Raw genomic sequence first — 16,876 nt, 5'->3', positions numbered from 1 at the left:
GGGTTTGTTTTTCCACTTCACCCACAGATAACACAACAAAATGCGATGCGTTTGTTTTACTTTCTTTACAATCACTTCGCTTCAATGGCGGAAAGAGGACACTTTTGCGCTTAGATTATTTTACTCAACAAGCAACTAAAAACGTCAACCGAACAGAAAAAAAGGCCCACAACGCGCTACACACCATGCGGCCAAGAGTATATGTGTGTGTACGTTATCGTATTTCAACGCATTGACTATGAGGATTTCATCCAACACTTCATATTTCGCAATGGATGACTCCGGTTCACAGCTTGGCAGCACCGAATTTACACACTTTACACAACCATGGGCGAAAGGATATTCGATCGCGTACGTATCACTTGCTGAAGTGTGACAGATTAGCACAGGCTTTTTATTTCTTTTCCACTCAAAATTGCGCGAAAAAAAAAACACTTTTCCAAAGACTTCTCCAGGGTCGTTCTGTCTTTCGTATGTTTTCTCTCCAGAGTCGAGCAACGATACGAAAGTGTGTATGATGATGAAGCGTCTTCTTTCCGTGTGCACCACACGCGCACGTCCGTTCGGTCGCGAGGCTTGTTTCGTACTGGCACGGCGAAGGGTGAATGCAACCCTCGAGACCTGTTCGCGCACACTAGCAAACAAGCGCTTGCTGGGCTTGAAAGGGCAAAGGTATCAAACTTCAGCTGGTTGCACGCAACACGCTGTGTTAGGAGTGTAAAAATGAAACCGTGCTTGTGGGTTTCAAGGCTTCTCGAAAAACAGGTAAATTTCATTGCATTTACTTAAAAAAAACTTATGCCAATAAATAAACACATGATTATAATAGATATAGATATCATAGATTACAATTTGTAATACAAATAGGTTAAATATATGCCTTTAATTAGTTTTAAATATATGTACCGAACTATTCCAACGTATACTTTAAAGAGAAGCTGAGAATGCTTTTTCTTTCCCGCCAAAATACTTTTGGCGTTTATTTTCCAAAACAAATAATTGCAACTTCTTACCATCTTTAATTAACACTTAAAACAAACATATAAGAATCTAGAACCAGAATTATTATCTATCAGAATTATATTATCCATCAGAATTATTAATAATGTTCATTGTTTCAGTCATCATACATGATGTTGACAATACGGCGAAGCTGAGAAAGGGTGTCATGATTAATAATAAATTAAATGAAAATACAAAAATCAATATAAATTGAGGTTTATGTTTTACTAGTAGTTATCGAAAGGTATGACTACGAAAAATGTCGAGTTATTTTGCCATTTTGGTGGTTGTTTGCCATTTTTGCTGAATTTTTAAGCATTTTTAAGTTATTTCAACTCGGAACTGAGTTCAACGATGCCCGAAGATGGGAGCTACAACCTTCATCGTCAGAAAAAGAATACAAAACAACAGGTAAAGGTACTGCAAAATTTACATTTTTGGGAAGGGATGCACACTACCACCCATTCGTTTGATTGCATTTCGTATATCTTTTGTATGCATCTAAGCATAAAAGATTAGCTGACGAACGTCAATATGGATGATATGGCGTTAAACGTTATAAAGCCTTATAACTTCCTCTTTTTCCTGGCTCAATGAACTCAGAGGTCGCGTGGCTTTATTAGACTTGTGGATATCACGTCATTAGTCATCGAATTGCTAACTAAATTTGTTGATACCACACGTCGTTAGATAGTCGGTTCTCACTACGAAGGAAACCGGTGTCACTTTTGCCTCTGCGGCCGGATCATCCGCCGGATTATTCTTATTAAAAACAACGAAAAATAAGTTTAAAACTTTTACTGGCAAGTCAGCTTCATATTTACAGCCATAGCTTACTTTATGCATTCTTGCTCACCCGACCAAGCACACGTGTCCGACACCCTTGACACGATTGCACCCCATCGAGCTTCACGCACACTATGATCGCAAAACGTGTACAACAGGCAATCAGCCGGTCCGCCGATGGCTGTATGGGTGCGCATTCCGTTTCGTTGCGCCACACATGCCGGCAAAAATACCCTACCTCTCGGCCCAACAGGGCCTTCAGCAGTAAACAAAGCGCACCCGTCTCGCTCTAGCCCCGACCCGAGTTCATTCATAAATCAAACCTCTCGCTCGTGCGCTCACCCCATACACGTGCGCACACCCTCCCTCAGTGCCCTTGCACGATGGGCTACAATCCTTCGCAATGTTTGTTACGCATTTCACCACAATGCTACACCACCGGTGACTACGCGCAGCAACGGGAAGCCAGAGAGCTGTCCTTCCGACAGATTAACAGCAAAATCAATCCATTTACCGGATGGCCCAACACACATATCCTTCCACAGCAGCAAGAAGCTGGAGCATTATCTCGATCCGGGAGGGATGGTGTAGGTTTCATTCGTTCTTTTTGTGTCCTCGCAAAGTACGCGCGCACATCCGAAGCGCAAGCTGTGACAACCATCATTATCACACGCCAGTTTTCGCCAGGTTGCTCATCAGTCGTGAAACACCACCACGAGATGTTTTACGCTGGAAAGGGGGAAGGGGGGGGGGGGGGGAATGTTGGGGGTGTTTGGTGAGTAATTCCCATGACAGGCTGTGAGCGATAAGTGGAGCAAACGAATCGTTGGAATAAACCGGAAGAAGCAGCATTGTGAGGTAGGAGACATCGTGCAAATACTACCCGCTGCCGTGTACATTGCGAACGAGATGGGGTGAGAAGGGGGAGCATCTGTACGAGATGATGCTGGAGGGAAAATCCCAACTGGTCTACCCTGGTAGCTGATGTAATTACACACAGGTGATTCTGATAAATCGCGCTATTTTCATGCGAATAAACGTCATCATTTTCTCTTCTTCTACTCTACTACACATCACCAGCACCGTAGTACTATTGCAAACTACCTTCGACCGGTAACCAGCCCAACAACGTAACAACAGTAACACCTCGGGGGAATGATTTACTGCGCATTTGCATTAATATAATTGAATATTTTACCCTGCGGGACCGTCAGCAGAAATCGTTTAACCACACGTTCCGGTTGGATTTTGCTTTAGAGTACATTTTTCCACCCCTGGTGGAACCATTGCTGGAAGGTTCCGGATCACAGGAACGCCTCATTTTTGACAGTTTTTTTTTTTCGATGAAATTATCTACTACTCTTTCTAAAAACATTATGCAAGAGGCATAACACACTTTGTTCTACCAAAGCAGGCAGGGCTTTAATCATCCACCGTCGGTAAAGCTTATGCAACCCCAACAACCTCTCCAGATACTTCGGACATGAATCATACCATTTGGGGACAAAGCTGGAGCCCATACACACCCGCGTTGACTAAGTAGATCAAATAGAGCTTTTTGCAGAATGCTCACCATCCGTCCAGGTTAGTACACAGCATCCGAGAGCGATAAGGCTCGGTACATCGGTCGTCTCTCCCGTGTGTGTGTGTTTACATATCCATAGTAACTGACCTGCGGTATGTTGATCTCGTTAAGATGATTCACAACGACGCCAGACGAACACAATGTGCACACATCAACTGCCTGCGTTACCACTCCCTGCTACGGGAAGGATTTAGATGGCACTGATGTCTAGGCAGCTTTATCGGACTGCGGCCCGAAGCGACATGACTTCTTGCCTTTTTTGTTTTTTTGCGCGTTATCTTCTCGCTCCCTGCTACGTAGCGAAATGGTTTCAATCACCTTTGACACAAGAAAAACTTTTATCCAACAATGATGAGGTGAAGAGCGCAAACAGAAGACACAAAAAAAAATGGAGTATGTGTGCATGTTCTCAAAAAGCTCATCAGCACCTTGGGGGGATGGCTTTTATCTTGCCTGCCTTGGTGCTGTGTGCCGGTCGTTGGTCCTCGGATCAAGTTGGCATGTTTCATCATCATCATCAACTGTCATGTCAATCCATCGTTCTCGGTGTGTGCTGTTTTTGTGCCTTGTATTGTAGGAAGCCATGATAAAATTCTCTTCACTAGCCCATAAAACCCTCACTTACGCAAACGTTTGTTCTGGTACTTGATCGTCAATTTGGGATCCCATCGCATTAAGGTTGCAAAATTCTGGCTCTTGTCACAAGTGTTTTGTCCCCACGTCCCCTGGCAGGGCGAACATTCTATAGTGTCGATAAAACAAGTGTTTATCATGTGAATCCTGATGGTGTCTGTGGTGCACCGTGCACATTTATTGCTCCATCATCACTGCCGATGGAGCTTTCGGGAGCATAAAGCGCGTATGTTTGTGCTTTGTGTCACATTATTTTGTATTTTCATCCTCTTTTCTCCTGCTTTTGTGCCAACTATAAAACCATTCTCCCACTAGCGAACACCGGTTATGATACCCGAGGCCTTAGCAACAACCGGGGAATCGTGTCGCGCATACCATGGTGATAATTGGTAGCGAATTACACATTTTTACCAACGGCTTGCCGGGTTCGGTTGGTCGTATAAAACACACCAAACACGCAGAACAAATTAACAAACAGCACAATGACGCACATTAAAACACGGAACAATTCCAAAGGTCTCACCCCACATCACCAAAGCATTAAATGGTCATCTCGGTTGGTGTTGTTTCCGGTTATGTCGGGCGTTGCGCCTGTCAGTTCGGTTGGTTGAATTATACACGCTCGCAAGATCGTCTCTGCTCGCTATACAATTAGCTATAAAAGTCCGGTACAAGTGCATGCGACACAAACGCACACGGTTGTTGGAAATGTTTAACATGGGACACATTTGGCATACTGCTGCGATGATATTCCTGGCGGGATATTATTGGAGCTATTGCCAAACTTGCGTGTTTGATGCGTCAAAGCTAGAGTGGCCTGATCCTTGCGTAAATTCTTTTTTTCGTAAGCAGCCTTTCATCCACTTAGTGCTACGAAATGGATTGTCAATTCAAGGACTTTCCGAGTTTCAAATTTCCTGAATTGATAATTTCCACAGGTATATGCCTAAGAGTTTCTGAGATATTAAATTCCAAATGATAGGAAAAATAGAATTCTGATTTAGCATGGAATATCGAGACATCGAGTTTTAAGAGTTATGGCCCTTCCATATGCTCTCGATATTCAATTGATCAGATTTATCATGGACCCCGAATGCACTATCTCTAGGTTAAAGTGATTGTGCCAATAACCGTCTAAGAGACATCTTTCTAATCGACTTTAGCAGGAGTATCTATGCACCGAGGAATCTCCATAAGAAGCTTTTCAATTAAGCTTATCAAGATTTGTTTACTGACGAAAAATCTCTTACTGCTTTCCTCAGCTGGTATACTTCGTATACTGTGGACTGAGCGACCGCGTGAGGGTCCCATCTCGAAACGGGCCCGAGCTGAATCCCAAAACGAAATGTTTCTGAATCTGATCGATCTGATGGATGAGGTCCCGACAGCTGCCTTCGTATAAAAGTTCCGTAGCAAAGACCTTGTATTGAGGCCCCTGCTCAAGGTAAGAGAGTCTCAGAAGGGCTAATCCTCCTCTGGTCCTTGCTCCTTAAAAAATATCTTCTTCTACTTCTTCTTCTTGGCTTAATGACCACAGAGGTCTTGCATTTCGAATGGTTTACTAGATTTATTGACGCCCCGTAGTTCGATTGCTACGGGCATGATTTGATTGCTTATGCTGCCGTGTAAAATCTGCTGACCGGGAGGTTCTTCAAAAGCTCGGCGCCCTTGAGAGTTCGGAGCCGTTCAGTCCTCCTTCATCTAAACCCTTGACTGGCCTCAGTCACCGGCCGATCCTCGGTTGAAACAGGGGACATCCAATTGTGGGAAAAATTGCAGTTTAGATAGGGTTTGGCTTAAAATATTTGAATCATCTGAATCATCATCAATTATCATTAAGAATGAAGAAATAAAGATTAAAAATTCATCCACCCAATTACCTATATCTTCTCGTTTGAACAGAACAATAAAACTGCCTAAGTACATTTGGAAGTGACCTTAAATAACTTCACCATTCGCTCAACGGCACTAATAATTGAAATGGAACATAAATTTGATAATCCGACAATAACTCCCACTTCGTCGATTCGCGTGCCTTATCGCGTGTCGCAAAACGCATACGCCCTTGCAGTTACCAAATCGTGTCCACAAATCGATGATGTACGTTAACCTCAAACAGCAGACACACATACGCCTGGCACGTGGCGCATCATCTCCCAAGGCGTAATCGTCCAACCCCGACGACGCCCGTTGTGCACAAGACAAGTTGGTATGCTGTGCAGTTGTTTTTCAATTTAAGCTTCAACTTTAACGCTCACACCGTTGTGGCTGCTTATCAGATGTTTCGGTCCGGCCAACCCGCTTGTAAAATGACCCGAAACAGATTGATTTGCCAAAAAGGGGAAAAATGGTTAAACAGAATAAAAACATTGCTTGCGACTGGTGGTCAGATTTTGATCGGATTAAACCGGAAAGCTGTGAAGCCGGTACTAAAACCGATCAGCCAAAGGGAGCATGTGTACATTCGCACAAGCAACACACACACATTTCACATTAGCTAATTGAATAATTTATTGCATTCGAATCGGGATCGGATGCATCGATGCACCACCGCTGGACACACAGTCCAAAAGTCACAACTACACATGAGTTCGGTCCTAAAAGCGCAGTCACCCGCACAATCCCGGAACAATGGCGGAATGGAAAAGGATCCCTACTTTAGAGCGACCGTACACGTCGAACGTGAATGGGCGAATCAAAGGCAGAAAAACAAGGGTCCCGATTTTCGGGTAGTTTAAAACGCCTTACGCCTGATGATCCGATCAATTCCGCCTGTTGTTGCAATTGTTGGCCTTTGCAGGTTCCCTTTGCTGTGGGGTGTGGGGTATGCCTTTAATTTGATTTAATTTGCCGACAATATGCCAACGCACAGCACCCGACAAAATGAACCTTTTTCCATTCCTACGGTAACTGAATGCAGGCCCGGGACCTTTTGCTGCAAAACCGTCACCACCAGCTGGCATTCCCGTTTCGAAAAAAGAGCATCAGTTCTTTTGTCTAGCGAAGGTAGGGTGGTACCTAAGCTCTTGGATGTGCCATTGTAGCTATCCAAAAAAAAGAAAGGTCTAAAGTGCGCCATAGCTTTCAGGGATAATTGCAACGATTTCCCAAAGTGGCACAAAACGGCTGTCCTTTCGAGTCAACACTTGTGCAATGGGACGGTGAAATACAAAAAGCAGAGCATTTGCTGGAGCTGGGCAGCACAAGAGCACCCAGAGCTCTCTTTATCCTTTATTCTTCGGTTCTATTTAACGCAGACACCCGGACGGAATACATACACAGAGTGCCGACAGAGTTCTTGGTTCTTTTTTCCTTCTTTCACTCACTCCGGACATACCATCAATTCGCATCGATTAGAGCCCATGCTCGATCCTGTTTGACCCAGACCGAAAGATAAACGGACAAAGGTAGTTTGTTGAATTCGTTGACCGATCGAAACACAACAACCGCAGGGCTTGATTTTCCGGTTCAACAAAACCTTCCGAACCTCCTGGATCGGTCGGTAACGAACACACACTAACGCTCCTGCTGCTTCTCATCGATGTAATGTCGGCAAATCGGCCTCAATATCTCATCTCACCACAGGACCCAACCATCCAACCAGCACAGAAACAAACGGACGCCCAACGGAGCGGATTGTGGGCTTACGACTCCTTGTCTTGTGTAACTTTTCCCATGTTGTGCGTGATGGAACGTAGCAACATCAAAAGCGCATCCGATTCCGTTTGAAGTGCATTAGGCCCACCCACCCATCGCACCGTCTCAGGGTGGTCAAAATGCACCAACTTGTACCTGAACCCGTCCGCAAAATTGAAGCACCTCCCACTGGTTGTGCTTCTTTTTTGTTGGTTTTGTTACTTTTTGTGGGGAGGTTTGGCGAACAATCGATTCACTTTTTCGTCCATTAATACGCACACTCATTGTTCTATCGGCAAAACCAGGTCTCCTGGTTTGAGAGGTTGGCAAAACATCAAAAGGACATCGGACAGTAGTAGCAGCAGGAGGCAACAGCAACAGCAGCATGCTACCACTCCAGGTTTAGATTAGCATGCACAGGGTGTGGCGTATGGGCTATAATAATGGCTTCGTAATTAAGCTTTTGTGTGTAGTTCATTGGGGGTTTACAGGGGTTTTAATTTCGCGTGCGAAGGGTGTTCGAAGTTGATGATCAATTTTTATCCTTCATTTGTCTTCTCTTTGGCTATCATGCATACCCTGAAATGCATTTGCACAAGTACAACCTCTCGTTTTAGTTGCGTTTGTGCTAAGATTAATTCTAAATACGGCCGTCCTTCATATATTTAAAAAATAATAAATTCTGTCCTAATCTATAAGACAAGATATAACCTAGTCTATATGATATTTGCTTCGTCAAAAAATCGTATCCACATCGTATCGATTTGATAAATTGCAGGTTTTGTAGTAAATTTGTTTCAGTAAGCAAGCATAGAATCATAGCATAGAATCTCTCCAAAGGACCTCATCCAGAAGGTTTACATGAAAGGATCTCTCGACGAGAATGATTTGATCCAAAGGACTCCGTCCAAGGGATCTTCCCAAGCAAAATGATGATATGTCTGGCTTCATTAGAACAGATCCTTTTCACTTTCACCTTTTAAAAAGTTCAGAGAGGCCTTTTCAATGCCCAATGCTCCTACTTTCTAGCAGCTATGATCCGTCGCTGGGGTCGGGTATCTGATGAATATCCTGTTAAAGATAAAACGAAGGCAAGGAAGGCCAGTTATGATAAGCCAGGACATCTCGAGACTGTTCAGTACTTTTGCTTGCTTTGGGTCGTCAAAGATCTATAGGGACCCATCAAGATGATCCCATTTTTGTCCCATCTCAAATTCTTCAAATTTTGAAGCAAAAATGAGTGTATTTTACAACAATTTATATCGATCAGTGCCATCAGAGGCATCCCTATTAACTAATGATAGTCTTTAGCATAATTTTATATTTACTATAGGGTAAACCCCTAAGGTAAACTATAATTCATAATAGGGGCGGCCCGGTGGAGTAGGCGACAACGGCGCCGGTCTTTACATGACAGGAGCGGAGTTCAAATCCCATCCGGATCGTCCCACCGTAGTGAGGACTGACTATCCAACTTACGTTATAGTGGGAAGTCTAGTAAGCCATTCGATGGCCGGCGTGGCCTGACGTGAGAAGAAGAAGATAATTCATTATAAAGCTTTTTCTTTTCAACCTTTTAACAATTAATACGATCGTGCAAATACAAATGCAAATACCAACGCAAGCAATAAAGAAAAGCCTTTGAAAATTCTGTTGAGTATGGTAATTAGAGAGCTTCTTGTAACTGCAAGCTTTCCGGCTAATCAATTAAAGGACTCGAAACACTATGGAACACAAAAAGGTTTACTAATTGCTTTTCGACAGAAATAGACTCGAGAGAATTTGTGTAAAACTGGGCAGGGCAGACAATCAGTGGTTGCTCTCCACACGAAAGGATGTGTGTGTATTAAATCGACGACCAGCGTGATTGCAACCAGTACCAGGAAATAACGGCTGGCAAACATAAACTCATATGTCAAGTGAATCCTCGCTCCCTACACGCACACTATAATCAAGTCTACTGCCAACGTCTGGGACGACGTTCCTCGCCCTGAATCTCTAAATGAACCATGAAATGCCGTGTCATTATCGTGTCATCATAAATCTCACTCAAAGTTCACTTCCCCATACTCCCACTTACCTGTCGGATGTGTGTTTGTGTGTGTGTGTGTGTGTGTGTGTGTGTGTGTGTCTGTGTCCCCCCACCCATAAAGACCTTTTCCCAGACGGGGAGTAAAGTTCGGTTCGGAGTTAGTAAGTGGATCGTTCTCGGATGGGAAATCGAGTGAGTGTTAATGGACCGCTTTTTGCTCGAAACCTTCCAAAGAGTTTAATCTTAGCAATCATTCAAAAATGTCCTGTCCCTCATCCGTCCGGAGTGTTCCCACACACGGTAAGGGGTTCTCATCTTGACAGCTGCCACCGACCCGAACGCGTGCAGTGCCGTGTTTGCTCTGAGGTACGCCGTGTAAAGTCCTCCACCCGATTTCTTATCGTTCCCCACGCGTGTCCCATCCATCCCCGGCTTGGAGAATGAAATCACTGATGAAGCATTTAGTACATTCAGCACAGTAAATCAGTATGCAAATAAACGTGCTAACGTGGACGACTAAGCGGGACACAACCGACCGACTCTTCCTGGTGGGCCGTGAGAAGTTGAAGCGACCGACAAACAGTGTCGTCGTCAGTGCAATGCGCTCGGGAAACAAATGCTTAAATGCTTGCCTTGCATAACCGGAAATCAAATGGTGTGCACGCACACAGACGAACCCCAACCAAGTGTGCCTTTTGCATGTCTCGGCAAAGGCTGCTGTCCTTTTTGGATTCCGACAGCAGGCAAGCAAATGGGGCTACGTTGGGCGGCATATTACATGCGTTTCCCGGGAGCGCAAAGAAGGAATCGACGCTTCACAAGCTTCCCTCCCGGGATGACTCTCTAATCGAGTGTGGAGGAGTGATTTAAACTTCCACTACACGGCATCCTACTGCTGCTGCACGCTACGCTACATTAACTCGCAAAAGCCAACGCTTCACGACGTCTCGTTTGAGGATGCAGCAGCAGGCCTACGCCGATGCCAGCTTTGTATTGATGCGTACGATTTCTCGCCGTCCGGATAGTGCACTGGGTCATTCAGACAGAAGTGGATCGGTGTTCATACGGACATGCCGAGGAGATTTCCCAAAACTTCCTACTCCGGGGATGTGGGTTTTCGCACGAAACCTGTTATGAGAAGGACATCGGTAATTTATGACGATCATGTCCGCAATGCTGGCTTTATACGGGGTAAGAAAAAGCACATCCTTTTTTTGTTGCTCTTTTTGTTTGCGTGAAAATCATTTGCATATACGACTGAGGCTCGAAGAGCAGCTACCGGCGCCGGATGGAGGATGTTCGATGTGATTATCCTCGACATTACGAGTGAGAACATGCTTAAATAAATCGTACCACACTACACTGCGTCCGAGTTCCATAGAGGCACCGGGATTTTTAAACAATTTAATATTTTTTTTTACTAAATCCAATTCGAAAATATTATTGCAGCTTTAGGCTCATAACGCGTCAATGCGAGTTTTACCGCATGAAGGCAAAAATGATCCTATCAGCAAAAGAGACGTAACACTGCCTTACATAAATCCTTGTGAACTTCATACAAATGATATTAAAAAAGGATACATTTTTAATGTTTCCCATCATTTTTAAAAGAGACTTTTCGATTTTTACTTTTAAGAAAAGAATCTAAAAATTTTCCATTTGATCCAGGACCTTAAATGTAATAGTTCAACTAAAAGCATAGCGTAATTTTAACTCGTGGAACTGTCGCGAGACATGGAAGCAAATGAGCCTATCTCTGTGGTGATTGCAATATTTCGGAGGTTAGCTCTAGCTTGGTTAAAGTCCCTAACCCGGACTAAATAGGTCCTAATAAGGTAGAGGGTCCTTATAAGGACCCTCTCAAATTCATTTGGACTTTGTTGGAGTTGCTAGGAGTGCTAATATGCTTGGCGTGCATTAATAATTGAATTTCCCAAAAAGCTAGTCAAATTCGAATCAGAGACAGTGACCTGTGCGTCTTTCCAAGTGTAATAAAGCAAAAACTATTGCTTGACGATGTTTTACACAAAACGTGTACCCCAAATCACCTGGCTCTATAGAAACTGGACGCAGTGTAAAGCTTTACAGCGGCAATGAACCTTCCGGGCATCGCACTGAACACATAGAGTACCGTCACTTTTGCTGCATTTATTTCATTTTCCCGCTTTTCCTGCTCCAGAAATAAAATAAACCACCATACCCCCGTGGCGTTGTGCAATTATGTTGTGCTATAATAAAAGATTATACCGATATTGCCGATTTCTGTGTTTGAATTTTACAGCATTGACAATTGATAGGTTACAAAAATAGTGCTCCAAATTAATGGTTCCAGTGACCTAAAATATAGTACCACCACTTTAGTTTATCGCACACAAAAACGCCTGATAATATCCAGTTTTTCATTCATTTGCTTTTGTCACAAAGGGTGTGCATGGGTACTCCAACGATGTCGATCGGGTTTAAGTACTGATTCTCTTCTGCCTCCTTTCTTTTTGTTGGGCGGGAAATTTACAATTAACGGCCCTTTGCTCTCCGTATGTTTTCCCTTTCGCCAACAGTGCTGTTTGCGATGAGTGAAAAACGGATAATGAGCTACATGCAGCACAAAAAGAGCAGATCCTCCTCTAACTCCGCTTCGAGGAACACACGAGATCGGAACATGGAATAAGGATAGATGAATGGTTTTACAGGATCAGATTACAAACACATAAACGCTTCTCCTTAACCTCCTTACAGGAAGCCGGTGTAAGGGATGAAACGTCCCAAAATTTATCCCGTACCGAGAAGAATTTACATAATGAGAAATGCTTTCTAATCACCCAGACTGAAGAGAGGATGTGAAAGGATCGTCACGCTACATACGTTGCGCTAGACCATTTCAATGGCGCTTTGCCATTGTAGGTGGGCTTGGCTGGTGCAAAGTGTAACATGATTTATGTTTGTATCCGATTGCAAAACGACCTTCTGGGAGGAAATTTGAGGAGCAACATTGGATTGAGAAACCTGTGATTCAGCGTATGACAACGGATAAACTAATCTAACGAATTTAAATCGGGTTCAATGTTGCAAAAAATAAAACATAAATAGAATGTTGTTTCTTCGTAGTAAATCATTATGGATCATAGAGACACAACACATAAGAAATAACATTATAAAACAGCGAGATTAATTAGTCAAACAGAATAAAAATAATATTAATCCCGTATAAAACCCAATGGTGATTGTTAATTAAGAGGCCAAGCAATAATTCACAGACAAATTTTATACAGGTGTTAGGGAACACAGACAACTCCAATTAACTTTCCAAAATAATATGTTATGTGGAAAACATCTTTGTTTAACATGAAGCCGCACGTGGCACTCAGAATGGATAACTAACGGCAACTCGATCTCGGTAAAATCCTAGAGATCTGGAAACATTTATTTTGAAGACGGTCATGGCCAAAGCTAGTCACTCTGGATTGCAAAACTAATTAAAGGGTATCATAGTGCCAAGCTCAAACAGAACAAGTCGTCAATCAATCGTTGCGAATGAGACAATACTATGATTAATAAGTAAAAACAAGCGTGAATATAATGATACAAAAGATTACAAATTTGAAATAGACGTCCTTTCTCAATACTTTCATTTTACTAATATTACAAAAAATAAAGAATAAAGTTTTTCATATCCAAGTTCCGTACATTGATTGTAATTTACTCTATACTTTTTGGGAATTCAAACGTACAAAACGATTGTACTAATTTCGTCTAACTTATATTAGCAAGCCCATTGCGTCTGCCAAAAAAAAAAAGATCACTTTAGCCACCACCCACCAGCTAATTAAAGTCCACTAACCTGCAGTAGTTCGATTGAGTTCTTACCTTTTTTCCGATTTTCATCCCTCCCAACACTAGTTTTGCTCCATGTAGATCGCTCCATCGAGTGTCAACATTCCTTCCCCAGCGAGTGTTTCATCACCGATCCCGTTCGACCCTTCCCCACCGGGTACGTCGAAAAGCGTTCCATCACTTGCCACACTTGCCAACACCTCCTTTTGATCTTTCTGCTTCTTCTCGTGTACCGAGCTAACATGGCGCGAAAGATTCGATGGGTCGGAAAACGATTTCCCACAATGCTTACAGCTGTACGGTTTTTCCTGCGTGTGGGTCCGCAAGTGTTTCGTCAGTGCCCAACGCTCCACGAACGAACGGGGACAATCCCCGCAAGCAAACGGTTTCTCGTTCCGATGCCGCCGCAGATGGGTGTTGTAATGTTCACGCAAAATGAACGACTTCTCGCACATATCACACTCGTACGGGCGCACATTTTCGTGCCGCTTTACGTGCGCCTTGTGCTGGGAGCTGGTTCCAAACCGTGCCTCACACACACCACACTGGAACGGCTTATCTCCGGAATGGACACGCTGGTGCTCTTTCAAATTTCCGCGCTGCGAAAAACGTTTCGAGCAGTGTTCGCACTCGAACCGTTTCACTCCATTATGCCAATCCAGGTGCTTATCGAAGCCGGATTTGTAAGCGAACTGTTGCTCGCACAGCGTGCACCGGTAGCGTTTTGTGTCCTCGTGCGAACGGGCATGCTTCGTCAGGGTGGAACGTGTTTTAAAGGCCGCCTCACACACCGTACACCGGTGCGTACGATCCTGGACGTGCGTTTGACGGTGCCGATGAAGCAGATTCTTCTCCCGGAACGCTTTCCCACACTCGATACAAACGAACGAATGGTTATCGTGTGCGTGAACCGCTTCCTCGTGCGCCAGCACGGTGTTTAACCCAGCAAAGGTATTATCACAACTATCGCACGCGTACACATTGTCTGCTTTCGGTGGTTCCCCTTGGTCATCGCTACCATTCTTCCCCGTCCCGGAATGTTCCCTTTCTCCCTTACGCTTCGAACCACTGTCGCCCGGTAGCTGTAAGCCTTCCACCATACCTTTCCCATTGTGGAGCGTTTGTTGCTGATGCACCAGCAGCTTTCCATTCGAGCCAAATTTCAGCAAACACACGGAACATTCGAACAGAATACTGTGTGTTTTCCGGTGCTTCAGGTACCTTGGTTCCCGGGCAAAACTTTCGCTACAAATGTCACACACGAACTGGGCACTTATTTTCTTCTTCCCTTTGGCATCTTCCACCAGCACCAGATTGCCGATGTCCGTTTTGCTGTGGTTGTGATGGACGAAACCAATCACCCGGCCACGAGTTGTGGCCGTCACTTCCGATTTTACAATCCAATCTTTTTCTTCCACTTTTTCCACTGCTTCTATTGGTTCGGCTGGCTTTGTCACAGGTACAGTTTCGTTTTCCACCTTCCCTGTGGAGCTTTCTGTCATTGGTGCTGCTTCTGGTGCTCCTAGGTTCGTTGCAGATTCGATCGGTTTCAGCAAATCTTCCAGTTCGAACAGTTCCAACGGTACGAGCAAACTCTCCTTATCGGCACTTATCATGCCCGGTTTCGCAAACAGCTCATTCCACTCCGGATCCATAATATCGTACAGCTGCTGGCCAATATCTTCCACACGTGCACTGCCACTCTTCTCGTCCACCGTTTGCTGCTGCTGCTTCTCCCGCAGCAGCTCGATCTGCCGCTGACCCTTCATGATCATCTCGAAGAATTGTGCCGTCGATTCGAGCTGGATGTGACACCCGGGACATATCCAGCGCGGTAAAACACCATCGTTGTGCACCTGGAAAAAGTGGACGGATCAATTTGCACTCCATCTGCCGGTGCGTCAGGGCAAACACACACGCACTTACCTTCACCGGCAGGTACTGATTAATCAGCCGGCTAACCTCACATTCACCACTGGCATCACTTTCCCGAAACAATGGTCGTCCATTTTCGTTGCTTTCGCCACACAAACGGCACACCTTCGAGTCGAAAAGCAGCGTATTTGGTGCTAGAGTTGTGTCCAGTGTGGACATTTTTTTTCGCCAACCAGAATGTTACTTTGTTTACATTCGCGAAGTTTTTTGTTGTTGACGGTAAGCGTAATGTCGACTCCACTGTCAAATGAGCGAGTAGTGCAGTTGGGTTGTATAAACGAAGAGGATTTGTTCGAGGGTTCAAGAAACAAAGAGTGAGAAACTACTGTAAAATCTTTTTTTACTCACTATGACCGTTTTAAACAATCAGTAAAAAAATCACCTAGGAACAGAACTGCCATTCTCACTATAGTGAGTAGATGCTTCTCACTCTAGATTTTGTTCCTAGGGACAGAAGCATAACGACTCTTCTCACAGTAGTGGAAAGTGCCTGTTCACTATAGTGAGAAGCAAGGTTTTTTCCCTGTAGGTCTGTAATACGCAGTCTATACGAAGCGAAACCTAGAAAAAAATCTCACTCGATATTGTAGTGAGCAGTTTTTCTCACTGTAGCGAGAAGCAAGATTTTGTTTTCTGGGGACTGTTGAGAGGTATTTTTCCTGCATTTCCTAGTTGTCACTTGAAAGATTAATTTTTGATAACCACCTCATGGCCCCTATCGAAACTTTGAAACGCTTTAATGCACAGCTCATTACCTCATTTGAAAAATGTCTCACTTGTACGTTATTGCAGTTTTATTGCTAGGTGAGCTGCAGCCATTTCTCACATCGAACCGTTATTGTCACTTGGGAGCATGACTGTCAAATCTGTCAAAACCTGCCCAAACCGATACTGTTACTTGGGACGCCAGAGCAGCAAAACGCTAGCCAAATTTACGTAGAGAGTGAAAAGGATTAAAAGTTTGTGAATTTAGCTAACTAAAAGCACATATTAGCTTAAGTTTCACCTGTGCGCGGTGTTTGCAGTGTCCGTGCCGTACAGTTATCCCTAACCCACCGTCTAGCAAATCCATTTATACCTTAAACGTACGGGAGAATAAAAAGTTGCTCTGCCGAAGCAAGCAATAGCAAAAAAAAATGGTAAGAAGTGGTGTTATCGACTTTTGTTTTCTCCACCGCGAGCTGGACGAAATCAATAAAACACGAACGATATACATATATGGTTGCGCGATGCGAATAGAGAAATTTCACCGTACTTGTATCGTTTCAGTCGTTCGCGGAAAGATTAACCACCCTAATGGCCCGTCCCGGCCAGGACAATGTGCCGCGAGATGATGTGCCGTGGCATCTGAAGTACGGTGGACGGGCGGCGGGAATCGTCGGTGGATTCTGTGAGTAGATTTATCGATCGGTTAACCGAAAAGCGGAAGCGGGTCG

At 44.1% G+C, this 16,876-nt stretch overlaps 2 protein-coding genes across 3 annotated transcripts in view; one reads left to right on the top strand and one right to left on the bottom strand.

Annotated features, from left to right (window-relative positions):
* Positions 1 to 13,567: 13,567 nt before the first annotated feature.
* Positions 13,568 to 15,629, bottom strand: LOC126567564 (zinc finger protein ZFP2-like). The gene is made up of 2 exons (XM_050223781.1): positions 15,432 to 15,629; positions 13,568 to 15,361 (listed from the first exon to the last, which is right to left on the bottom strand). Exons 1-2 carry the CDS (start codon positions 15,597 to 15,599, stop codon positions 13,568 to 13,570), a joined length of 1,962 nt encoding a protein of 653 aa, XP_050079738.1. The 5' UTR covers positions 15,600 to 15,629.
* A 1,072-nt stretch (positions 15,630 to 16,701) lies between these two features.
* Positions 16,702 to 16,876, top strand: part of LOC126568490 (calcium channel flower) — a 120,684-nt gene continuing 120,509 nt past the window's right edge. For both annotated transcript variants that reach the window (XM_050224975.1, XM_050224976.1), the window contains exon 1: positions 16,702 to 16,830. In XM_050224975.1, the coding sequence (XP_050080932.1) occupies positions 16,737 to 16,830 (94 nt within the window). In that variant the 5' untranslated portion in view covers positions 16,702 to 16,736. The remainder of the gene's footprint in view (positions 16,831 to 16,876) is intronic.

This window comes from Anopheles maculipalpis, chromosome 2RL (assembly GCF_943734695.1).
Source record: "Anopheles maculipalpis chromosome 2RL, idAnoMacuDA_375_x, whole genome shotgun sequence".
Classification (NCBI taxonomy): domain Eukaryota; kingdom Metazoa; phylum Arthropoda; class Insecta; order Diptera; family Culicidae; genus Anopheles; species Anopheles maculipalpis.
This window is presented reverse-complemented; position numbering and strand designations above follow the sequence as displayed.

Excerpts from the sequence above, each read along its gene's own strand:
- LOC126567564 (XM_050223781.1), bottom strand. The coding sequence starts at position 15,599 with ATGTCCACACTGGACACAACTCTAGCACCAAATACGCTGCTTTTCGAC. Across the intron at positions 15,362-15,431 it reads ATCAGTACCTGCCGGTGAAG|GTGCACAACGATGGTGTTTT; the intron begins GTAAGTGCGTGT and ends CACTTTTTCCAG.